The following is a 26,878-nucleotide window of genomic DNA, read 5'->3' as shown; positions in this document are numbered from 1 at the left end:
GGGTGGGGAGGGGGGGGGGTGACGGGGAATTGGAGTGGGGGAGGGGGGGGGTGACGGGAATTGGGGTGGGGAAACGGAAACTGGGGGGAACAGGGAATTGGGGTGGGGAAACAAACTGGGGGGAACAGGGGAATTGGGGTGGGGAAACAAACTGGGGGGAACAGGGAATTGGGGTGGGGAAACAAACTGGGGGGAACAGGGAATTGGGGTGGGGAAACAAACTGGGGGGAACAGGGAATTGGGGTGGGGAAACAAACTGGGGGGAACAGGGAATTGGGTGGGGAAACAAACTGGGGGGAACAGGGATTGGGGTGGGGAAACAAACTGGGGGGAACAGGGAATTGGGGGTGGGAAACAAACTGGGGGGGAACAGGGAATTGGGGTGGGGAAACAAACTGGGGGGAACAGGGAATTGGGAGTGGGGGAAACAAACTGGGGGGAACAGGGAATTGGGGTGGGGAAACAAACTGGGGGGAACAGGGAATTGGGGTGGGGAAACAAACTGGGGGGAACAGGGAATTGGGGTGGGGAAACAAACTGGGGGGAACAGGGGAATTGGGGTGGGGGAAACAAACTGGGGGGAACAGGGAATTGGGGGTGGGGAAAACAAACTGGGGGGAACAGGGAATTGGGGTGGGGGAAACAAACTGGGGGGAACAGGGAATTGGGGTGGGGAAACAAACTGGGGGGAACAGGGAATTGGGGTGGGAAACAAACTGGGGGGAACAGGGAATTGGGGTGGGGAAACAAACTGGGGGGAACAGGGAATTGGGGTGGGGAAACAAACTGGGGGGAACAGGAATTGGGGTGGGGAAACAAACTGGGGGGGAACAGGGAATTGGGGTGGGAAACAAACTGGGGGGAACAGGGAATTGGGGTGGGGAAACAAACTGGGGGGAACAGGGAATTGGGGTGGGGAAACAAACTGGGGGGAACAGGGAATTGGGGTGGGGAAACAAACTGGGGGGAACAGGGAATTGGGGTGGGGAAACAAACTGGGGGGAACAGGGAATTGGGGTGGGGAAACAAACTGGGGGGAACAGGGAATTGGGGTGGGGAAACAAACTGGGGGGAACAGGGAATTGGGGTGGGGAAACAAACTGGGGGAACAGGGAATTGGGGTGGGGAAAACAAACTGGGGGGAACAGGGAATTGGGGTGGGGGAAACAAACTGGGGGGAACAGGGAATTGGGGTGGGGAAACAAACTGGGGGGAACAGGGAATTGGGGTGGGGAAACAAACTGGGGGGAACAGGGAATTGGGGTGGGGAAACAAACTGGGGGGAACAGGGAATTGGGGTGGGGAAACAAACTGGGGGGAACAGGGAATTGGGGTGGGGAAACAAACTGGGGGGAACAGGGAATTGGGGTGGGGAAACAAACTGGGGGGAACAGGGAATTGGGGTGGGAACAACTGGGGGAACAGGGAATTGGGTGGGAAACAAACTGGGGGAACAGGGAATTGGGTGGGGAAACAAACTGGGGGGAACAGGGAATTGGGGTGGGGAAACAAACTGGGGGGACAGGGAATTGGGGGTGGGGAAACAAACTGGGGGGAACAGGGAATTGGGGTGGGGAAACAAACTGGGGGGAACAGGGAATTGGGGTGGGGAAACAAACTGGGGGGAACAGGGAATTGGGGTGGGGAAACAAACTGGGGGGAACAGGGAATTGGGTGGGGAAACAAACTGGGGGGAACAGGGAATTGGGGTGGGAAACAAACTGGGGGAAACAGGGAATTGGGTGGGAAACAAACTGGGGGGACAGGGAATTGGGGTGGGGAGGGGGGGGGTGACAGGGAATTGGGGTGGGGAGGGGGGGGACAGGGAATTGGGGTGGGGAAACAAACTGGGGGGAACAGGGAATTGAGGGTGGGGGGGGGGGACAGGGAATTGGGGGTGGGGAGGGAGGGGGGGGGACAGGGAATTGAGGGTGGGGGGGGGGACAGGGAATTGGGGGTGGGGAGGGAGGGGGGGGACAGGGAATTGAGGGTGGGGGGGGGACAGGGAATGGGGGTGGGGAGGGGGGGGGACAGGGAATTGAGGGTGGGGGGGGGACAGGGAATGGGGGGTGGGGAGGGAGGGGGGGGGTGACAGGGAATCGGGGTGGGGAGGGAGGGGGGGGGTGACAGGGAATCGGGGTGGGGAGGGAGGGGGGGGGGTGACAGGGAATCGGGGTGGGGAGGAGGGGGGGGGGGTGACAGGGGAATCGGGGTGGGGAGGGAGGGGGGGGGGGGTGACAGGGAATCGGGGTGGGGAAACAAACTGGGGGAACAGGGAATCGGGGGACGGGGAACAGGGAATCGGGTGGGAAACAAACTGGGGGGAACAGGGAATCGGGGTGGGGAAACAAACTGGGGGGAACAGGGAATCGGGGTGGGGAAACAAACTGGGGGGAGGGAATGGGGGGGGAAATGGGGGGAACAGGGAATCGGGGTGGGGAAACAAACTGGGGGGAACAGGGAATCGGGGGGGGGGAACAGGGGAATTGGGGTGGGGAGGGGGGGTGTGACGGGGAATTGGGGTGGGGAGGGGGGGTGTGACGGGGAATTGGGGTGGGGAGGGGGGGGGTGTGACGGGGAATTGTGGTGGGGAAACAAACTGGGGGGAACAGGGAATTGGGGTGGGGAAACAAACTGGGGGGACAGGGAATTGGGGTGGAGGGGGGGGTGACAGGGAATTGGGGTGGGGAGGGGGGGGACAGGGAATTGGGGTGGGGAAACAAACTGGGGGAACAGGGAATTGAGGGTGGGGGGGGGGACAGGGAATTGGGGGTGGGGAGGGAGGGGGGGGGACAGGGAATTGAGGGTGGGGGGGGGACAGGGAATTGGGGGTGGGGAGGGAGGGGGGGGACAGGGAATTGAGGGTGGGGGGGGGACAGGGAATGGGGGTGGGGAGGGGGGGGGGACAGGGAATTGAGGGTGGGGGGGGACAGGGAATGGGGGTGGGGAGGGAGGGGGGGGGTGACAGGGAATCGGGGTGGGGAGGGAGGGGGGGGTGACAGGGAATCGGGTGTGGGAGGGAGGGGGGGGGTGACAGGGAATCGGGGTGGGGAGGGAGGGGGGGGGGGGTGACAGGGAATCGGGGTGGGGAAACAAACTGGGGGGAACAGGGAATCGGGGTGGGGAAACAAACTGGGGGGAACAGGGAATCGGGGTGGGGAAACAAACTGGGGGGAACAGGGAATCGGGGTGGGGAAACAAACTGGGGGGAACAGGGGAATCGGGGTGGGGAAACAAACTGGGGGGGAACAGGGAATCGGGGTGGGGAAACAAACTGGGGGGAACAGGGAATCGGGGGGGGGGAACAGGGAATTGGGGTGGGGAGGGGGGGTGTGACGGGGAATTGGGGTGGGGAGGGGGGGTGTGACGGGGGAATTGGGGTGGGGAGGGGGGGTGTGACGGGGAATTGGGGTGGGGAGGGGGGGGTGTGACGGGGAATTGTGGTGGGGAAACAAACTGGGGGGAACAGGGAATTGGGGTGGGGAAACAAACTGGGGGGAACAGGGAATTGGGGTGGGGAAACAAACTGGGGGGAACAGGGAATTGGGGTGGGGAAACAAACTGGGGGGACAGGGAATTGGGGTGGGGAAACAAACTGGGGGGAACAGGGGAATTGGGGTGGGGAAACAAACTGGGGGGAACAGGGAATTGGGGTGGGGAAACAAACTGGGGGGAACAGGAATTGGGGGTGGGGAAACAAACTGGGGGGACAGGGAATTGGGGTGGGCAGGGGGGGTGGACAGGGAATTGGGGTGGGGAGGGGGGAGACAGGGAATTGGGGTGGGGAAACAAACTGGGGGAACAGGGAATTGGGGTGGGGAAACAAACTGGGGGACAGGGAATTGGGGTGGGGAGGGGGGGTGTGACGGGGAATTGGGGGTGGGGAGGGGGGGGTGACGGGGAATTGGGGTGGGGAGGGCGGGGGTGACGGGGAATTGGGGTGGGGGAGGGCGGGGGTGACGGGGAATTGGGGTGGGGAGGGCGGGGGTGACGGGGAATTGGGGTGGGGAGGGCGGGGGTGACGGGGAATTGGGGTGGGGAGGGGGGGGTGACGGGGAATTGGGGTGGGGAGGGGTGACGGGGAATTGGGGTGGGGGAGGGGTGACGGGGAATTGGGGTGGGGAGGGGGGGGGTGACGGGGAATTGGGGTGGGGGGGGTGACAGGGAATTGGGGTGGGGAGGGGGGGGTGACAGGGGAATTGGGGTGGGGAGGGGGGGGGTGACAGGGAATTGGGGTGGGGAGGGGGGGGTGACAGGGAATTGGGGTGGGGAAACAAACTGGGGGGAACAGGGAATTGGGGTGGGGAAACAAACTGGGGGGAACAGGGAATTGGGGTGGGGAAACAAACTGGGGGGAACAGGAATTGGGGTGGGGAAACAAACTGGGGGGAACAGGGAATTGGGGTGGGGAAGGGGGGTGTGACGGGGAATTGGGGTGGGGAGGGGGGGTGTGACGGGGAATTGGGGTGGGGAGGGGGGGGTGTGACGGGGAATTGGGGTGGGGAGGGGGGGGCGGACGGGGAATTGGGGTGGGGAGGGGGGGGGGTGACGGGGAATTGGGGTGGGGAGGGGGGGGCGGACGGGGAATTGGGGTGGGGAGGGGGGGGGTGACGGGGAATTGGGGTGGGGAGGGGGGGGGTGACGGGGAATTGGAGTGGGGAGGGGGGGGTGACGGGGAATTGGGGTGGGGGGGGTGACAGGGAATTGGGGTGGGGAGGGGGGGGTGACAGGGAATTGGGTGGGGCGGGGGGTGACAGGGAATTGGGGTGGGGAGGGGGGGGTGACAGGGAATTGGGGTGGGGAAACAAACTGGGGGGAACAGGGAATTGGGGTGGGGAAACAAACTGGGGGGAACAGGGAATTGGGGTGGGGAAACAAACTGGGGGGAACAGGGAATTGGGGTGGGGAAACAAACTGGGGGGAACAGGGAATTGGGGTGGGGAAGGGGGGTGTGACGGGGAATTGGGGTGGGGAGGGGGGGGTGTGACGGGGAATTGGGGTGGGGGAGGGGGGGGTGTGACGGGGAATTGGGGTGGGGAGGGGGGGGGCGGGACGGGGAATTGGGGTGGGGAGGGGGGGGGTGACGGGGAATTGGGGTGGGGAGGGGGGGGCGGACGGGGAATTGGGGTGGGGAGGGGGGGGGGTGACGGGGAATTGGGGTGGGGAGGGGGGGGGGTGACGGGGAATTGGAGTGGGGAGGGGGGGGGTGACGGGGAATTGGGGTGGGGAAACAAACTGGGGGGAACAGGGAATTGGGGTGGGGAAACAAACTGGGGGGAACAGGGAATTGGGGTGGGGAAACAAACTGGGGGGAACAGGGAATTGGGTGGGGAAACAAACTGGGGGGAACAGGGAATTGGGGTGGGGAAACAAACTGGGGGGAACAGGGAATTGGGGTGGGGAAACAAACTGGGGGAACAGGGAATTGGGGTGGGGAAACAAACTGGGGGGAACAGGGAATTGGGGTGGGGAAACAAACTGGGGGGAACAGGGAATTGGGGTGGGGAAACAAACTGGGGGGAACAGGGAATTGGGGTGGGGAAACAAACTGGGGGGAACAGGGAATTGGGGTGGGGAAACAAACTGGGGGGAACAGGGAATTGGGGTGGGGAAACAAACTGGGGGGGAACAGGGAATTGGGGTGGGGAAACAAACTGGGGGGAACAGGGAATTGGGGTGGGGAAACAAACTGGGGGGAACAGGGAATTGGGGTGGGGAAACAAACTGGGGGAACAGGGAATTGGGGTGGGGAAACAACTGGGGGAACAGGAATTGGGGTGGGGAAACAAACTGGGGGGAACAGGAATTGGGTGGGGAAACAAACTGGGGGGAACAGGGAATTGGGGGTGGGGAAACAAACTGGGGGGAACAGGGAATTGGGGGTGGGGAAACAAACTGGGGGGAACAGGGAATTGGGGTGGGGAAACAAACTGGGGGGAACAGGGAATTGGGGTGGGGAAACAAACTGGGGGGAACAGGGAATTGGGGTGGGGAAACAAACTGGGGGGAACAGGGAATTGGGGTGGGGAAACAAACTGGGGGGAACAGGGAATTGGGGTGGGGAAACAAACTGGGGGGAACAGGGAATTGGGGTGGGAAACAAACTGGGGGGAACAGGGAATTGGGGTGGGGAAACAAACTGGGGGGACAGGGAATTGGGGTGGGGAAACAAACTGGGGGAACAGGGAATTGGGGTGGGGAAACAAACTGGGGGAACAGGGAATTGGGGTGGGGAAACAAACTGGGGGGACAGGGAATTTGGGGTGGGGAGGGGGGGGGGGTGACAGGGAATTGGGGTGGGGAGGGGGGGGGACAGGGAATTGGGGTGGGAAACAAACTGGGGGGACAGGGAATTGGGGTGGGGAGGGGGGGGGACAGGGAATTGGGGTGGGGAAACAAACTGGGGGGACAGGGAATTGGGGTGGGGAGGGGGGGGGGGTGACAGGGAATTGGGTGGGGAGGGGGGGGGGTGACAGGGAATTGGGGTGGGGAGGGGGGGGGGTGACAGGGAATTGGGGTGGGGAGGGGGGGGTGACAGGGAATTGGGGTGGGGAGGGGGGGGGTGACAGGGAATTGGGGTGGGGAGGGGGGGGGACAGGGAATTGGGGTGGGGAAACAAACTGGGGGGGGGAACAGGGAATTGGGGTGGGGAAACAAACTGGGGGGAACAGGGAATTGGGGTGGGGAGGGGGGGGGGGACAGGGAATTGGGGTGGGGAAACAAACTGGGGGGACAGGGAATTGGGGTGGGGAGGGGGGGGGGGGTGACAGGGAATTGGGGTGGGGAGGGGGGGGGGGTGACAGGGAATTGGGGTGGGGAGGGGGGGGGGTGACAGGGAATTGGGGGTGGGGAGGGGGGGGTGACAGGGAATTGGGGTGGGGAGGGGGGGGTGACAGGGAATTGGGGTGGGGAGGGGGGGGGTGACAGGGAATTGGGGTGGGGAGGGGGGGGGACAGGGAATTGGGGTGGGGAAACAAACTGGGGGGAACAGGGAATTGGGGTGGGGAAACAAACTGGGGGGAACAGGGAATTGGGGTGGGGAAACAAACTGGGGGACAGGGAATTGGGGTGGGGAGGGGGGGTGTGACGGGGAATTGGGGTGGGGGAGGGGGGGTGTGACGGGGAATTGGGGTGGGGAGGGGGGGTGTGACGGGGAATTGGGGTGGGGAGGGGGGGGTGTGACGGGGAATTGGGGTGGGGGAGGGGGGGGGACGGGGAATTGGGGTGGGGAGGGGGGGGGTGACGGGGAATTGGGGTGGGGAGGGGGGGGGGGTGACGGGGAATTGGGGTGGGGAAACAAACTGGGGGGAACAGGGAATTGGGGTGGGAAACAAACTGGGGGGAACAGGGAATTGGGGTGGGGAAACAAACTGGGGGGAACAGGGAATTGGGGTGGGGAAACAAACTGGGGGGAACAGGGAATTGGGGTGGGGAAACAAACTGGGGGACAGGGAATTGGGGTGGGGAGGGGGGGGGTGACAGGGAATTGGGGTGGGGAGGGGGGGGGACAGGGAATTGGGGTGGGGAAACAAACTTGGGGGAACAGGGAATTGGGGTGGGGAAACAAGCTGGGGGGACAGGGAATTGGGGTGGGGAGGGGGGGGGGTGACAGGGAATTGGGGAGGGGGGGGGTGACAGGGAATTGGGGAGGGGGGGGGGTGACAGGGAATTGGGGTGGGGGAGGGGGGGGGTGACAGGGAATTGGGGTGGGGAGGGGGGGGGTGACAGGGAATTGGGGTGGGGAGGGGGGGGGTGACAGGGAATTGGGGTGGGGAGGGGGGGGACAGGGAATTGGGGTGGGGAAATGGGGGGGGGGGAGACAGGGAATTGGGGTGGGGAAATGGGGGGGGGGAAGACAGGGAATTGGGGTGGGGAAATGGGGGGGGGGAATTGGGGGTGGGGGAAACGGGGTGAACAGGAATTGGGGTGGGGGGAAACGGGGGGGAACAGGGAATTGGGGTGGGGAGACGGGGGGGGGAAACAAACTGGGTGGGTAATGGGAATCGGGGGGGAAACAGGGGAAACGGGGGGGGGGAACAAACTGGGTGGGTAATGGGAATCGGGGGGGAAACAGGGAAACGGGGGGGGGAACAGGGAATCGGGGGGGGGAAACAGGAATGGGGATACAGGGAAACGGGGGGGGTAACAGGGAATCGGGGGGGAAACAAACTTGGGGGGAATGGGAATCGGGGGGAAACAGGGAATTGGGGGTGCGGAAACGGGGGGGAAACAGGGAATTGGGGTGGGGAAACGGGGGGGAAACAGGGAATTGGGGTGGGGGAAGCAGGGAATTGGGGTGGGGAACGGGGGGGGAACAGGGAATTGGGGTGGGGAAACGTGGGGGGAATGGGGTGGGGAAACGGGGGGGAACAGGGAATTGGGGTGGGGAAACGGGGGGGAAACAGGGAATTGGGGTGGGGAAACGGGGGGGGGAAACAGGGAATCGTGGTGGGGAAACGGGGGGATGGGGCAAAACAGGGAATTGGGGTGGGGAAACGGGGGGGAAACAGGGAATTGGGGTGGGGAAACGGGGGGGAACAGGGAATTGGGGGGCGGAAACAGGGAATTGGGGTGGAGAAACGGTGGGGTAAACAGGGAATCGGGGTGGGGCAAAACAGGGAATTGGGGTGGGGAAACAGGGAATTGGGGGGGGAAACGGGGGTGGGTGGGGGGAAACGGGAATTGGGGGGGGAAACGGGGAATTGGGGGAGGGGAAACGGGGGTGGGGGGGTGGGGGGGGGAAACAGGGAATCGGCGGGGTGGGGTGGGGGGAAACAGGGAATCGGGGGGGGGAACAAACTGGGGGGGAATGGGAATGGGGAGGGAACTCGGGGGGGACTGGAACGGGGGGGGGACCAACCTGTGGGGGGGGGGGGGGGGGAGGAGACTGGGAACGGGGGGGGGACCATCTGGGGGGGGAAACAGGGAATTGGGGTGGGGAAACGGGGGGGGGAGGGAATGGGGTGGGGCAAACTGGGGGGGGGGGGACTGGGAATGTGGGGTGGGGAGGGGACTGGGAATGGGGGGACAACTGTGAATGGGGGGTGGGGGGGGACTGGGAATGGGGGGGGACAAACTGGGGGGTGGGGACGGGGAATGGGGGAGACTGGGAATGGGGGGGACTGGAGGGGGACTGGGAATGGGGGGTCGGGGACTGGGAATGGGGGACGGGGACTGGGAATGGGGGACGGGGACTGGGAATGGGGGGTGGGGACTGGGAATGGGGGGACTGGGAATGGGGGACGGGGACTGGGGGATGGGGGGGTGGGGGGGGGGGGACTGGGAATGGGGGGTGGGGGGGGGGGGACTGGAATGGAGGTGGGAAAACGGCGGGGGGAAACTGGGGGGACTGGGAATGGGGGGTGGGAAAACGGCGGGGGGGGACTGGGAATGGGGGTGGGAAAACGGGTGGGGGGTGGGAAACAGGGAATGGGGGTGTGGAAACAGGGGTGGGTGGGAAACAGGGAATGGGGGGGGGGAATGGGAATGGGGAGGAACCTGGGGGGACAGGGAATGGAGGTGGGAAAACGGCGGGGGGAAACTGGGGGTACTGGGAATGGGGGTGGGGAAACGGGGGGGTGGGGAAACAGGGAATGGGGGTGGGGAAACAGGGAATGGGGGTGGGGAAACAAACTGGGGGGGAATGGGAATGGGGGGGAACCTGGGGGGACTGGGAATGGAGGTGGGGAAAACAGCGGGGGGAAACTGGGGGGGACTGGGAATGGGGGTGGGGAAACGGGGGGGGGGGCGGAAACAGGGAATGGGGGTGGGGAAACGGGGGGGGGTGGGAAACAGGGGATGGGGGTGGGGAAACGGTGGGGGTGGGTGGGAAACAGGGAATGGGGATGGGGGTGGGGAAACGGTGGGGGGGGGTGGGAAACAGGGAATGGGGGTGGGGGGTGGGGAACAGGGAATGGGGGTGGGGAAACGGGGGGGGTGGGAAACCGGGGACGGACTGGAAATTGGGGGGGTGGGCGGGGGGAGCTGGGACTTGGGGGGGGGGGGGGATGGAATTGGGGGGGGAAACGGGGGGGAGCTGGGAATTGGGGGGGGGATGAAATGTGGGGGGGGGAAACGGGGGGGAGCTGGGAATTGGGGGGGCGGAATGGGGGGGAGCTGGGAATTGGGGGGGGGATGGAATGTGGGGGGGGAAACTGGGGGGGGATGGAATGGGGGGGGAAACTGGGGGGGGGGATGGAATGGGGGGGGAAAAACTGGGGACGGAAGAACTGGGAGTGGCGGGGGGGAGAAAAACTGGGGACGGAAGAACTGGGAGTGGCGGGGGGGAGAGAAGAACTGGGAGTGGAGTGGGAGTGGAGGGGGGAACTGGGTGGGGGGGGGAGGTGCCGGTGCCGGTACCGGTATACCTTGAAAGCTGGTGTTGGCGAGGAAGGTGTATGAAAACTAATTTTTAACCTGCCAAGAAAATGTTTCTGATGTTCCACAAGTTCAATTATTTTCTTCTAACATAACTGCGAAGTTAGGTGTACTTGATGTTTGAGATTAAAATGTTAATATTTTGAATGAATACAGCTTGCAATTTAAATGACTTACCTAGTTGTTGTGCCAATATTAGTTACGGTTATGAAGTAAATCCTGAAAACAGGCTGCATTTCAGGTCCTTCATTGTATAGTGTTGCCTCAGCAGTTCAAGTTTCTTATCTTTGTCATATGTATATGATAATTGGAGTTTATTCTAGTAGCTTACTGGTATGCTATCTCATTGTATAGTTTTGAACATTGAGTTCCTGCTAGCCCTTGAGAGAAAGGGATGCCTTGGATGACCTGCTGCTTCTTTACAGGGTCAGAGAACAATTATTTCACATTTTAAATTATATTTTACATGTCTAACATGCATGGTGGCATCTATAAAGGAAGACACTTGTAGCAGTATCTCTGGTGTGCAGGGAAGTATGTTCTAATAAGTTTATTGTGGCAGTACAAAATGAATGTTTATTCTACATGTTTACATATTGCATTTGTTGATGGGATGTCAGCAAGGTTTTATTGCAAATAGAAAAGTGGTAGGAACCCACATTCATGAGTATTGGAAGTTCAGTGTGATTTGGACAAGAAGACAATGGTTCTTAATTTTTTCAGTTTCTTTTAACCCTGTCAATCATGATTAACATTGGGATTTCCAATGTAAACAATATTATTAATATGAGGAGGAGAAGGAGGAGGAGGAAAGTCTGAGCAGCCACTTATATGGATGCCCAGTGCTGAGCTGCAGGGAGAAAAGAAAGTAAAAGCCAAGACTCTTGAACAACTTTCAGATTTCTTAAAAATCAAGAGGTGAAGTGCTTCACATTTTCAAAGAATTTTGTTTGCATCTCTAGGTTGCTTCCTCCTAATCTTTAATCTCTTACCACTGCAAGTGTACACAGCATTTCCTTTTCTGTGAAGCAGTGCATTCATTTATTATTTTACCTAAACAAATTCAAGAGTTAGCCACACATTCTCTCTTCTAGTGAAAGGAATTCTTGTCTGATCCTTAATGCCAGAATTGTGTTATAGTTATGAATATCCTTTTTAGATCTTTTCCTGGCGCCTCCAATCTTTTCATTGTTTGAGAGAAACTGCATAAATGTTTGAACATCACTTCCCTGCTTTTCAATCCTTTCCCTGCTTTTCAATCCTTTCCCTCAAAAAAAACTCCCAGTGCTTTGTTTTAATATTGGTGATCCTGTTAACTTTTCTTGCTGTTTTTTGAGAAGTTGTGAATATGTTCATAATGATACATTCCTTTATCCCATTTCAATCTCTGTTCAAATAATGTGTTCAATTTATTTACCTTTTCTCTGACGTGAAACACTTGAATTGAATTTGTCAAATGTACAGAGGCACAGTGAAAACTTTGCCTTGCTAGCAATACAGGCAGATCACAGAGTTAAGTAGCATAGATAATAAATAATAGGCAAACAGCGGCACAAACAAAAACACAGGTACAGGTGGATGTTAAGAGCTTGAGAGTCCATTCAGTATTCTAACAACAGTAGGGTAGAAACTATTTACATGTGTTCAGGCTTCTGTACCTTCTGGCGCAGTTATAAAAGTTGGTAAAGGTATTTGTCGTCATGCCAAATTTCCTCCGCTTCTGAGGAAGAAGAGACGGTGTTGGGCCTTTGTAACTAGTGCATCCACATGAAGAGTGCAAGAAAGCTTGTTGTGGATAACCACTCCCAGGAGTTTGACATTCTCCACTCCTTCCACCTCTGTGCTGTTAATGTGTAGGGGGCATGAGTAACATACCGCCGAAAGTCAATACTGAGTTCCTTGGTTTTGCTGGCATTGAGAGCTAAGTTGCTCTAAGGATAGATTAGATTAGATTACTTAGTGTGGAAACAGGCCCTTTGGCCCAACAAGTCCACACCGCCCCACCGAAGTGCAACCCACCCATACCCCTACCCCTACATTTACCCCTTTACCTAACACTACGGGCAATTTAGCATGGCCAATTCACCTGACCTGCACGTCTTTGGACTGTGGGAGGAAACCGGAGCACCGGGAGGAAACCCATGCAGACACAGGGAGAACGTGCAAACTCCACACAGTCAGTCACCTGAGTCGGGAATTGAACCCGGGTCTCTGGCGCTGTGAGGCAGCAGTGCACCATTTTTTCCAGGTCTTCCACCTCCCGTCAGTAGTATATTTCGTCACCATTTGAGATTTGACTGACTATGGTGGTGTCGTAAGCGAACTTGTAAATGACATTAGTCTGGTATCTGCCGACGCAGTCATGGGTATACAGTGAGTACAGTAGGGGGCTGAATATGCACCTGTTTGGAGGGAGGGGGGGGTGTGATTCCAGTGTTGAGTATTAGAGAGGATGAAATATTGTCCTCAATCTTCACTGATTATGGTTTGGTGGGTCAGGATCCAATTGCAGAGAGTGGGGCTCAGTCCGATAGTTACTACACTTCGTGATAGTCTCGACGGGATAATAGTGTTGACTACATTTCAGCCTTCAATGAGTAGGATTCTTATGTAGTGTTCTTGGTGTCAAGATGCTCCAGGGAGGAGTGAAGGGAAAGTAATATGGCATCTGACATGGATCTGTTGGTCCGATAGGCAAATTGGAGTGGGACAAGAGTAGTGGGGAGGCTGGAGTTGATTAATGCCAGGGCCAGCCTTTCAAAGCACTTCATGACCATCCACTGGGCGGTAATTATGGAGGCATGCTGCATGAGACACCTTAGGCACAGGGGTGATGTTGGCCCTCCTGGAACAGGCAGGGAAAGTGGCCTGCTGCAGGGAGAGGTTGAAGATGTTCGAGAAGACCTCTGTCAGTTGATCTGCTCATGCTATGAGTCTACGGCCTGGTAGTCCGTTTGGTCCCATTGCTTTCCTTGGATTCACACGAAGGAAAACTTCCCTGACCCCTGCAGTGACTGTTGGGAATGGTTCCTCAGGACTTGTCAGAATAGGTGTTACCTCTCCTCAAATTCTGCTCAAAGCGAGCAATAGAACGTGTTGAGATGATAATGCACTGTCTCTTTTTATAACCTGTGATGTCATTCAGTCCTTGCCATAGTCACTGGGTCTCTAGTTTGGATTGGGATTGGTCCTTGGCTGTCTTAATGCTCTGTGAAGTCATACTTGAATACCTTATATTTTAGTGCGTCTCCTGATCTGAAGGCCTCACCTGGTTTTTAGCAGGTTCTGTACGTCCTGATTCGGCCAGGGTTGCAAGAGAAAACATTTTGTTTAAAAATGTTCTTCCAAATATGATCCTGAGTTTTGTTTTGCATTTTGCCTTTTACAGGAAATATGCAGGAAGACCACATGGCTGTGAATTGCAGGTTTGGAGTGACAGGTTAAAGGATCTCTGTGTAAAATTATCAGAATAGAATTTTATAGTGCAGGAGGTGGACATTTGGCTTGTCTTACATGTGCTGGATCTTTAAGATAGTGTTCACCTATCACCTGTCATTGTGAGTTATCTTTCTACATAATCTTTTGCTCTTGCCCCCAACATTAAAAAGTACCTCTGTCAAACAATTATCCTTTGAATTTTAAAGCTATTATTGATTGTGTTTCTACCAGCTTTCTTTTGGCCCGTAATTAAGTAGTCTTGTTAAACTAAAACTTTGAGGAGTGCAGCCTCTGTAAAAACTGTTATCCTTTTAATTGTTCATGGGCTGTGGGGGTTACTGGATTGACTAGGACTTATTGCCCATCCTCAGTCGCTTTGGGGAAGGTGGTGGGCACTGCTTTTTTAAAACTGTTACAGTCCGTTATAGTGTAAGATTAGCTACAATGTTAGGGAGTTTCAGTATTTGACTCTGGCTACAGTGAAAGAATGATAATATAGTTTCAAGTCAAGATGGTTTGTGGCTTGAAGGGGAGCTTACAGGTGATAGTATTCCCATGCAAGTGCTGCCTTTGTTCTAGGTGCCAGACATCAGGAGTTTGTAAGGTGCTTTTGAAGGAGAGTTACTGTTGTGCATTTAATAGATGATGCATCCTGCTGCAATGGTGGTGGGGAGCACGAGAGGCAGGTATTGAAGTTGGTTGGTAGTATGCCAGTCAAGCAGGCTGTTTTTGTTCTACATGGTCTCCAGTTTCTTGAGGGGGTCTGGTCTTGTCAGTTCTTGGATTATGTTGTTAAGAGTGGTTGCAAAGATGAGTACTTTACTACTGTAAAGGTCATAATGGACCTGATACACATAATACACATGATAGAGATTCTTGTGTTGTTGGAAATCTACCATCCAGACAACCAGAGAATTTCCATCAGTTTCGTGATTTGTGCTTTACAGTTTGTGGGCATGCTTTTGGAAGATGGGAATTAGTTACTTGTCAAACTTCTAGCGTTGAAGCTTCTAGCTTTATGCCATGGAATTTATATAACTACTTTGAGTGTCTGGTTGTTGCTGACCACTGGAGTATTGAAGGATTCAGCAGTGATTAATGTCAAATGGTGGTGGACATTGGAGAGTCATTATCTGGCACTTGTTACAGAGTAACAATTCTTCTGTTTATTGACTCTGACTCTGGCCTACGTGCTTGTTTTTCATCTTCACCTGATTCCCCTCTTTGCCAAAATCTCCACCTCAACCACTTTGATTGTGATGAAAAAGAATGAAGGCTAGAAAGTTCCTTTACTGTCAGCTGAGACTGTTTTCAGTTTATGTACACACAAAATTACCTACAGTATGGAAACAGGCCCTTCGGCCCAACAAATCCACACCGACCCTCTGAAGAGCGACCCATTCTCTCACCCTACATTTACTCCTAACTAATGCACTTAACAATGGGCAATTTAGCATGGCCAATTCACCTAACCTGTACATCTTTGGATTGTGGGAAGAAACCAGAGCCCCCAGAGGAAACCCACGCAGACATGGGAATAATGTGCAAACACAGACAGTTGGACAAGGTGGGAATCGAACCTGGGTCCCTGGCACTGAGAGTCAGCAGCACTAACCACTGAGCCACCATGCCACCCGTTATACCTTGTAACACTTCAAAAGATCTGTTATTGATCCTCAAGGGATCTCCTTCCTGTTCTTCAGACTGAAAATGCCCTGTTTGTCAAGTTTTTCTCACTGCACTTTATAAGTGTTAAATTAATGGAATGAGCATCTTTACAATGACAAAGCAAGAAATTGTAGTTTCCTGCTATATTTAGATCACCTGTTAGGTGTGTTGATGGTGTCTGTATTTGTGTTTTCTGCTTATTCTGGCTTAGAGGTTCAAGAAAGTTCAAATTATCTTTATATAAGCTCTCTCAATATGTCAAAAGGCCAATATCTGTTTAGGAATCTGAAACCTTCCAATGCAAGGAAGAAATTTTATTGGATTTGTTGTTAAATTTTGTACCCCTCGTTAAATCAGATTTTTATTATGACATTTGAAATCTATTTTTTGAATGCTTCTACACTGCTGAATGTTTCATTGTTGCATGTTGCAAAGTGTAAAATGTTAGTGTAGGTAAATGGAATAATTTCCATTTCAGAAAGCCAGTATCTGAAGTTCCTATGTTGCAGTTTGGCACTGTGCAAAGGTGCCCCTCCTTTGACAGCACTGTGTCTCTACCTAACATCCCTTAGAGCTACAAATGTTGTTTTAAGTTCTTCACCAGTAAATTAAATGTGACTGTTTGGTTATGGGCAGTTGCTGCTGAGTTGCTTATTAGAAATGGGTTGAAACTCATCGAACGTGTTCTATGAAAAGGATTTTCATCTTATGCAAAATAAATTGTAGAATCCCAGTGGATCATCTGATTGTTCTCCTTAACTTTACTATAGGACCTTCAGTGGATTTGACACATGCCTTTCACTTCCTGTCCAAGCTACCTGCACGATGAAAGTTTGCTTTATTTAAGATTTGTGTAGAATGAATTTTCAGTTTTCATCTGATCCTAGACTGAAGGTCCACAGTGAAAAGTGCATTTTAATTTGGCACCAACTTGGATTGTCACTCAGATGATCCAAGGGGAATTCACTTAGGAAAAGATGGAAAAAATGCAATACTGGCACAGAAAGGAATTGTTTTTGAGTTTGTTCATTATTAGTCAAGAAATGCTGCTAAGGTGGTGGTAGAAGCAGATGTGATAGTAACGTTTAACAGGCATTTAGACAGACACATGAACATGCAGGGAATAGAGGGGTACAGATAATATTCAACGTAGTTTTGCACTGCCACTTGTGATTTTCAGAGACACTCTGGGCCTCCTTCCATTGCTATATTAACTGGCCAGATGCACCTCTCTCCTTGCTGTTTTTCATTTCAGCCAATCATCTATCTGCTTTCCCATAATGTCATCCCTTGAACTGGCTCCTGTTGGTTATGTCTGTATGCCTGCTGTTCTTCAGCTGTGTTCTTAATGCACTTAGGCTGCTTTCATCCTCACTGCTAGTCTCGCTGTTTGCTGATGCTCCCTTGCAGAATAATATGTTGCATGTTGTGTGAATATATGGTCTGTTAATCTACCACCTCTGGATGGATAGTGTTCAGTGTCTTTGAAGGTACAGCCTATATTTTTTTAAAAATTGTGGTTACTACTAAATTCAAAAAAAATCATATGTACCTTCAGGAAGCTCCAGATGTGTAGAGAAGCAGTAGAAGGTGGCTTCACTGTGTGTGTGTGTGTGTGTGTGTGTGTTTTTATACATAACCTACATTAAATATATGGAATAAAACACTTCTGAAATTTTGAACAGTGGTGAATGAGCTACTATGATGATCCATGGCATCAATAGTACACACAGTGGTCACGGTTAAAGGGAAACCAAGTTTTTTTAAAAATATTTTTTAAAAAAGTGGTGGAACATAACAAAAGTAGGAAGCATTCCTTCATAAGGCAGAACGTTTGGCAACAATGAGGGGTGAAAAATGGAGAGAAAGTCCTTTGAGAAAAAAGCTATCTCGGGTAGTAAGTTTGCCTGCTGAGCTGGAAGATTTGTTCTCTAATGTTTTGTCACTGTGCTAGGTAACATCAGTGAGCCTCCAGTGAAGCGCTGGTGTTCTGTCCCGTTTTCTGTTTGTGTGTCTTGGTCTGTTGTGGGTGACATCGCTTGGTACATGGGGTCCAAATCAAAGTGTTTGTTAATGCAGTTCCAGTTTGAATGACAGGCCTCTAGGAATTCCCGTGTGTGCCTTTGCTGAGTCTGTCCCAGGATAGGTGTGTTGTCCCAGTTGAACTGGTGTCCCTAGTATCCTTACAAAGACAACTAGTGATAGTTGGTTGTGTCTTTTGGTGGCTAGTTGATAGTGTTTCTTGGTGGCTAATTTCCTGCTTGTCTGTCCAATGTAATGTTTGTTGCAGTTCTTGCAGGGTATTTTGTACATAATGTTCATTCTGCTGGCAGTTGGTAGAGGGTCCTTAAGGTTCCTAGATGTTACAGTTGAACGAAAAGTCAATGGAGAACTGTAGACTAGTGTCTTCAGGAAAATGAATTAAGCAGACCAGATACTCAACTACAGCAATCACCCCAACACCCACAAATGGAGCTGCATCAGGACATTTATTAAAATGAGTCACAGCACACTGCAACACCCAGGAACTGAGATGCTGAAGAAAACGCCTACACGATGTATTCAAGAACAACTGGTACCTGATAAGCGCAGTCTGCTGATTCTTACACAAGCCTAAATGAGAAGAGACTATATGCCCAGAGACTAGCCACACTACCATACATTAAAGACCTCTGAGATGACAACTAGACTATTCCAGCCACTTGGCATCATGGTAGCCAACAAAACTGCCAAAACACTAAAACAGTGCTCAATGAATCGAAAGGACCCTGTATCAACAACCAGCAGAATGAATGTTATATACAAAATACCCTGCAAAGACTGCAACAAACATTACATTGGCTGGAAACTAGCCACCAGGATACACGAACACCAACTAGCCACCAAAAGACACTACCAACTATTGCTAGTATCCTTACACAGACAACAACGGACACCGGCTCGACTGGGCCAATACATCCATCCTGGGATAGGCGAAACAAATGCACAGGAGTTCCTAGAGGCCTAGCATTCAAACCGAACTCCATCAACAAACACATTGATTTGGACCCCATTTGCCAACCTCTCAGAAAAACAACCAGAAGTGGTCACCCACCACAACAGACCAAGAGACACCATTACAATGCAGGATCAAACACCAGCGCTTCAATGGAGACTCTCTGTTAAATGGCATAGTGACGAACTGGCTGAGAACAAATCTTCCAATTCAGCAAGCAAACATATACCTGAGCTAGAAATCTTCACAAAAATCGCTGTCTGTTTGGTTTACGTTGGTTATTTTGCTGCTCTCTAATATAAAAGTGTATGCACCGGAGTCTGTTGCCATCTTCACTTAAATGTACTTTTGTGTGGATTTTAAATGATGTGCCTCCGTCATTGATGCGCCTCCATCCTCTAGGTAAAAGTGAAGACTGCAGATGCTGGAGATCAGAATCTAGCTTAGAGTGGTGCTAGAAAAGCACAGCGGGTCAGGCAGCATCAGAGCAGGAAAATTGACGTTTCGGACAAAAGTACTTCATCAGGAATGAAGGCAGGGAGCCTCCCTGGTCGAGTTGGGGAGAAGGTAACTAAGAGTACAATAGGTAGATGGAGGTGGGGATGAAGGTGATAGGTCAGAGTGGATAGGTGGGAAGGAAGGTTGGCAGGTAGGACAGGTCATGAGGTTGGTGCTGAGCTGGAAGGTTGGAACTGGGGTAAGGTGGGGGGGGAGGGGAAGTGAGGAAAACTGTACCTCAGTTCACTATCTAGCTGAGGGAGAAAACTGAACTCTTTTTTTTTGCTGCTTTGAAATTCAATATCTAATAATTCAGTACATGTAGCAAAATGAAATTAAAATGCATTTAAATAGGGAGGGATAGTTTGAAAAATTGAATTATGAAGGACTTTCAAACATGACGTAGAAAATTTGAGAATCTGTGTGGGTGTTTGTGACGCAGCAGTCATAAAATCTTGGGAAAGAAGGGAAAAGCTTGATTCATTCATGAGTCTCTGACCTATGATTGTAAATAAATTCCCAAAGCCTCTAAAGCAGATGAATACACAAGGCGGAGTGTAGAGCGCGCAGAGGAATAGAGCTGCGACAGATACTGCATGCAAATTAAGCGATGCATTGAATACTGCTAAATTTCAACAATGTTTGTTCTGTCACTAGACAAGGTAAAACTCTTTTCAGTAATTAGTGTTGGAAAGATTTTAGTAGGTCTGTCTCTTTTGTTCTGCAGATGCTGCCACAACTTTGTTTGTCCAGCCCATTGTTTTATTTCGGATCAACATAGTGTGGTATTTTACTTTTTATGATAGCAAATTCAAACTGGCAGGAAATGTTCTCTACTAGCTTTTTCAGAATTACCATTTTTGTAATTGACACAACATTGCAAGAATAATGTTCCACTTGCGTAGCTAGCTACCAGGTCTGGGTTGTGTTTAGGAGGAGACCTTTTTTTTGGGACTGTAAACTGAAATGGAAGCTGGACTGCTATGTAGCTGAAACATTAGGAAACCATTACAACTTGGATAAAAAAATTAAATGCTGCAAAGTTTCAGTTGTGCCAGAAACAGAAGGCCAACTCATGGCCCCAATTCCCCACTCCATTGCCAAATCAAAACCACCCTCCAACTGGAGGAAGAATACTTCACCTTCTGCCTGAGGATCCTACAACCGTATGGCATCAACATCAACTTCACCAGTTTCCAAATTTCCCCTCCCTTCAAGTTCCAGTCCTCCAACTCAGCACCGCCCTCTTGGCCTGACCTACCTGTCCCTCTTGCCTCCCACCTATCCGCTTCACCCTTCCCAACTTTCCACAATTGCCTCGACCTGCATCTACCTATTGCCTTTCTTCCCAGTCCCACCCCCCACCCCCTATCTATCTCTCAGCCCCCTTCCCCCTCCACATACCTGTTGAAGGCTTATGCTCAAAATGTTGACTCCTGCTCCTTTGCTTGCTGACCTGTGCTTTTCCAGCACCACACCTTTTGACTCTCCAGCCCTCACTTTCTCCAATATTGCCTTTTGAAATAGTGAGGGAGGTAATTTTCTTAACGTTCCAAATTTTGATGACAACCCACTTGATGGGTTGAATTTCAGTTTGCTATACATCCAGAGCCTGCCAGCATCTCTCCTCCTTCCTTCCTTCCTTCCTAACCTTCCTCCTTCCCTATGGAGGGGGGACAAAGACAGAACAAGACTTGAGAGAATTCTAACAAGAAAACACCTACATTTGCCAGATCAAGTATTGAAGTGAAGAACAACCATTGGTTTACAGACAGCAGCATGTCATTTAGTGCTAACATCAAAATGAGCTGAGACAATTTGCCCTGAATAGAAAATCAGTCAGGCAAATTGATCATCTTGGGGGTTCTGGTTGACATTTTGTTTTGACTGGTTATGAAACAGTGGGACATGATTATCAGTGCACTCTTCCCAGTTAACTTGTAAAACAAGCTTCAGTTCATTTTGGTTGTTGGTGTCGGAGTCATACAGAACAAAAACAAACTCTGGTCCAACTTGTCCATGCTGGCCAGGTAACCTAAACTGAGCTGGTCCTGTTTGTCTCTGAACATTTCCTATTCATATACCTATTCAAAGGTCTTTTTAAATGTTGTAATTGTACCAGGTTCTGCCACTTCCTCCGACAGCTCATTCCACGTATGCACACCCTCTATGATAAAGTTCCCCCTTGGTCCCTTTTAAATCTTTCTCCTCTCACCTTAAACCTCTGCCCTCTAGTTTTGGAACCCCCTTACCCTTGATGTGCAGTGTATTGACATCACAGGAAAAAGTTACTTTCTGGTCACAATGTGCTTAAAGTGTAATTCTGCAGTTCTGTATCAAAGTGTTTGGTTATGGGCATGTTTAGTGATGACTGAGCCGCTTACTGGATTCTGCTGCAATCAGCTCGAGCTGATTGGTTTCCTTGACCAACTGCCGTATGCTGAGAAACTCACTTGAGGTCTCGGTCACTGTCTCATTTAGCAACCTTCATTTCTTATTGGCTGAGGTGAAAACTAACTTTAACTTTATTTCTTCTTTCCACCTTCACTGAGTGGAAATTTCCACCCATAGTTCTCTTTTGCTTGTTAAGGTGCTGTGTCAGGCCTGGATGGCCTTGTTTAGCCTAATTCATAGTTATTTGGCAACTTGATTTAATTTTTCCATGCTCTTGTATTTAATTTTGTCAAAATCCCAGAATGATCAGATAAGGCTCGTATGTGGGAATTGCTCAGATGAGAGGAGCGTGTAAATGAATGGTATTGCCTAGCAACTTTAACATTGAGCTCTTACATTCAGTGTACAGACGTCTACTGGTCTGCTGACTTATAGTTTAAGTATTTAAGCTGCATGAGTAAGAGATTCTCTATTGAGCAGTCAGATATTTGTGACTTTTCTTCCTGACTTGGCAGTTAGTATCTGTGGAGAAAATGTTATTAAAACACTTATTTTAGTGTATTTGCCCTAGCATCCAATTAAAATCTTGAGGATAATGCTGCTGATAAGGTTGTTGAGATTTTCCTGTCCAAGTAATTAAAATCTCCTGTCCCAAGCTCTTAGTCTATCTTGCACATTTTTAAAATACTGCTGTTCATATAATTTGAGTTGTGCCCCACTGCAGTTTATGTAACTTTATTTTAAAAATAGTGGCAATTTTAAGATGTTAAAAACACTCTAACTGTTAAGAGATTCTGTTACTTTAAATCTTCCAAATAGTTTTTGACATGTTAAATTATGGAGCACGTAAACAAATCAAAGTTCTGTTTACTGTTCATACTTGATGACTTGTTATAAAAATTGAATAATTGGATCAAGTAAATGTGATAGGTTTGACATAGATTTACGAGATTGAGCAAAGATAGTGGTAGAGGTCACCGAGGTATAAAGATTTGAAGACCGAATGGAAAAGGAAGTTTCCAGACTGAAACTCGGCAGTGATTCAAAGCTAAAATGTTTGGCTCAAATTTAAAGTGATCAGTGCTTGGGAATTGAGACCACTATTGAAGAAATTTGCTGATCAAATTGGGAGCTGTGGCAAATTATGACTGAGGCGCTGGCAAAGACAATTTAGCAGAATGGGTATGTTTTAATGGAAATAAAAGAAACCATGCAATTTTTTTTCACTAATACAGAAAGGAGGATAGAGACAAATTGGTGACTCAGTGCAAGAATAAGGGTGTGTAAGTAAATGAAACCCTCAGTTCTTTATTTTGAGGTTATGGAATACTCTACAAAAACAAGGAGCTAGTGGATGTAGGTTTGCTCGCTTAGCTGTAAGGCTTAGCGAGCAAACTTCATCCAGAACCTCAACCTGAGCTACAAATCTTAACTTGTTCAACATTAGCTTCGCATTAGCATGTTTGATTTCTTAGGCTGCGGTTGAGGTATCATGTACATTTGAGCACCTTTTTATGTGAGATCATTAAAAAGTTAAATCCTACAGTCCAGTTGTTTTGTAAATAGTTTGGATACATCAAGCTTTTCAAACCATATTCTATAATTCAGTATCGCATGTTTCCCTATCAAATCTTCAAGTCATCAGTTGTTCGGCAAATTCCATCTGTCTCCTTCTCCAGGTAAAAAAGACAGATACTGCTAAAAGTCGTTTGGAGAAGAGGAACTCTGAGCTCATGGGACAAGTGGACACCCACAGGAGACAACTTGATGAAAAAGAGGATGAGTGTAGTAATTTGGGTAACCAGCTCCAGACGAAAGAGAATCTGATGAAGAAATGCTTTGAAGAAAAGGTAAGAATATAATTTTAGAAATCAAAGTGCCATTATTGTTCTGGTCATAATGTTTACCAAGGCTGATAAATCTTGCATTGTTGATTCAATCATTTGAATATCTGCATTTAATTTATTTGTATCTTGTAAATAATGACTTAGTTGAAATTTGCTACTTGTTTCCCTGTTTATATTGGCTTTGCTTTTGGAATTTGATTAATAGCTTATCATTTATTAATCACATCGCTGTTTTGTTCTGGAAGGATTAAATAGTTGTTTCTTGTAACAATGCTAAATGTTCCGTGGAAAACAGAAAATTAGACAAGCTTCCTTACTGCATTTTTAATTCCATCTTTACATAAAGTGATGTCTTGCTATGAAACTTTGAATTGCTAAGGAACATAATTAGTAAATGAAAAAGTCAGTGCAGCAAACAGTTCAATGTAGCCTATCTCTCAAGATTGGGAAATGATGAGGTTCTTTTTAATAATAGACCAATATCGCAGATTACTTTTGAATTTTGTGATGCGCGTGTCATTTGGTAATTCAGAGCAAGTTAAAATGCAAACTGACTAGTTTCAAACTGCTTCAAAATGCAATTTTTAAGCTGTGCAGTTTGAGAAAATAAATTGATTTGATTCCCTCAGCTCTAAATTTCCTTTCCAGCTATCAAATTACTGCTGTACATAATTCAGAGTTGTAATTTAACCTTTATGCTGCCTTTTTTTTGCTTGTAGTAATGCAGCCACTAGCAAATATACTTTGAACAAAAAGTGTCTTGAATTTTGCTCCCAGGTTCAACAGCCTGCCAGGACTTACTTTGACACCCATGTGTGAATAACTGTTGTTTGGTGAAACTGCTCAGTAGCCATTTAACTATTTCCTCCCGAGGGCAATGTTAGCTGAAAAAAAGCTATGAAACAAACTTTTAAAAAATCATTTAAAGTAAACTGCCCATTGGAAAAGTACATTTAATGAGCTTCTTATCTGCTAAACTATGTAAAGAAATATGGTGCTTGTCAATTGTAAATTGAGTTTCATGTTATCTTCCCCTGTGGAGTTCAAATTATTTAATGTCAAAAATGTCAATTTGATTTTTTTTGTGGTATCTAAAAAGATCCATTGTAACAAATATTTGAGGATAGAACTAACCTGATATGAAGTAACTGTTGGTTAAGGATGTCACTGAATGAGATAGAAGGTTGTATCCTCAGTTGTTAATCGTTCCACTTGCAACAAGCTAATTAGTTCAATCTAAGCAAGGAAACAATAAATAAATCTGAAATATAGCTGCATGGCCTGCATGATTCTTGCTTGAGTGAGTGGAAGAAAGCACATTCTTGTAATCTCTTGGGAATAAAATCCCCTTTTTTGTGAATTATGATTGTGGGCAAAGCTAAAAATCTCTCAACACCAGGTTATAGTCAAAAAGGTTTATTTGGAGGCACTAACTGTCGAAACATTGCTACTTCATCAGGTGGTTCTGTGTTTGTGGGAGTATATATCTGTAATGAGGAATGTTTATTTCTTTGTAATATTATATTTCTGGAGAAAATAGTAACAGACTAGTATATGCCAACCTAAAAGAAAACTCGATACTTCGGAGAATTGAGAATGTTTCAGGTTTGGTAGACAGCCATTTTGACCCTTTGGGAACACGAGGTTTACTCATACAGTCAGAGTCCTACAGCACCGAGATGGGTCCTTTTACCCAAACTGGTCCATGCAGACCAAAATGTCCACTAATGCTAGCCCCATTTCCTTGCACATGGCCCATATCCTTCTAAACTTTTTTTCTATCAATGTATTTGTCTGAATGCCTTTTAAATATTAATATACCCCCCAAACACTTCAGCTGCAGTGTATTCCGAATGCGTACCACCCTCTATTTTTAAAAAAAAGTTGCCCCTCAGGTTCCCTTTTATTCTTTCCCCTCTAACCTTGAACTGATTCCCATCTGGCGAAAAATAGTGCATTCACCCTATCCGTGCCTCTCATGGTCTTACACACTTCTATAAGCTTCCCCAATCTGTGTCCTACGCTGTAAAGAAAAAACTCCTAGCTTGTCCAACTTCTCCCTATATCTCAGATCGTTGAGACCCGTCAACATCCTTGTAAATTTCTTCTGAACTCTTTAATAACAACATCCTTCCTATAGCAAGGTGACCAAAACTAAATGCAATACTCCAAGTATGGCCTCGCCGATGTCCTGTACAATTGCAACATAACTTCCCAACTTCTTTATTCAGTGCCCTGACTGATGAAGGCCAGTGTGCCAAAAGCTGCCTTCACTACCCTGTCTACTGTGACTCCACTTTGAGAGAACCGTGCACCTGAACTTCAAGGTCCCTCTGTTCTACTACACTCCTTAGGGGAACTACCATTCACATGAAAGTCCTATTTTGATTTGACTTTTTTCAAAATGCAAGAGCTCACGCTTATCTGTATTAAACTCCATTTGCTATTTCTTGACCGACTTCCCCAGCTGCAATTTCTGAGAACCTTCCTCACTGTCCATGACGTCTCCAATTTTAGTGTCATCTGCAAACTTACTAATCATGCCTTGTACATTTTCATCCAAGATATTGATATAGATAACATACAGCAATGGGCCCAGCATTGACCCCATGAGGCACCCCACTTGTCACAGGCCTCCAGTCCAAGCATCCTTCCACTATTACCCTCTGCTTCCTACCATCAAGTCCATTGTGTATCCAGTTTGCCAACTGCCCCTGTGCAATCTAACCTTCCAGAGCAACCTACCATGTGGACCCTTATCAGAGGCCTCCCTGAAATCCATATAGACTGCATCTACTGCCCTGCCCTCATCAAACTTCTTGGTCACTTCATCAAAGAACTCTTAACAAATTTGTGAGCCATGATCTCCCTAGCACAAAACCATACTGACTACTCTGATTGATAGACTGTGATGCAAAGGGAAAGCAGGAGGCCAGTTTTGTACAGCTGCAGCATGACCTCGTGGCTCCAAAACTCAGTCACTCTACCAATAAAAGCTAACACACCCTTATGCTTTCTTAACAACCCTGTCAATCTGGGTAGCAACGTTAGAGGATCTATGTACTTGGAAACTGAGATCTCTCTGTTCATCTACACTACCAAGAATCCTACCATTAGCCCAGTGCTCCTTATTCCTGTTACTCCTTCCAAAGTGAATCACTTCACATTTTTTCACATTAAACTCCATTTGTCACCTATTTATTTAGCTAGTTTCTTTTGACTATTATTCTTGATTTCCTGATAGAACTGATCACTAAATTTTTGATTTTTGAGAAATACATGTACAGTGCTGCTGCCTGTTTGTGTGTGAGTAGTATTTAGTCAAACCTAGGCAATAGCTTGACTTAGCCAGTAAGCTGCCAATAACATTGCAGATCATGGAAAATAAACACTTAACCTGTTCTGATTTTTGTTTTGTTTTATATTCAATATCAATTTAAAATCTAGCCTTTTACACTGCCTCTAAAATTACAACCCAGGGGGTTCACATCTTCACATTACCTGTATATGGAGTCAGAAGCCATGTTTATATGAGCTCTGATCTCTCCTTGTATAGCATCAATCAGAAAATGGTAGAAATGTTGATTCTCTGCAGGGGAAGAAAACCTTTATTGTTATTTGCTTGTGTTGAGAACTAGTATTAGCAACTTGAGCAAAAGTA

At 49.6% G+C, this 26,878-nt stretch overlaps 1 protein-coding gene across 3 annotated transcripts in view; it reads left to right on the top strand.

Moving 5' to 3' along the window:
* Nucleotides 1-26,878, top strand: part of golm2 (golgi membrane protein 2) — a 93,601-nt gene that overhangs the window by 7,643 nt on the left and 59,080 nt on the right. For all 3 annotated transcript variants that reach the window (XM_072565336.1, XM_072565337.1, XM_072565335.1), the window contains exon 2: nucleotides 23,050-23,220. In XM_072565336.1, the coding sequence (XP_072421437.1) occupies nucleotides 23,050-23,220 (171 nt within the window). The remainder of the gene's footprint in view (nucleotides 1-23,049; nucleotides 23,221-26,878) is intronic.

Source organism: Chiloscyllium punctatum, chromosome 48 (assembly GCF_047496795.1).
Source record: "Chiloscyllium punctatum isolate Juve2018m chromosome 48, sChiPun1.3, whole genome shotgun sequence".
In the NCBI taxonomy this organism is placed as follows: Eukaryota; Metazoa; Chordata; class Chondrichthyes; order Orectolobiformes; family Hemiscylliidae; genus Chiloscyllium; species Chiloscyllium punctatum.
This window is presented reverse-complemented; position numbering and strand designations above follow the sequence as displayed.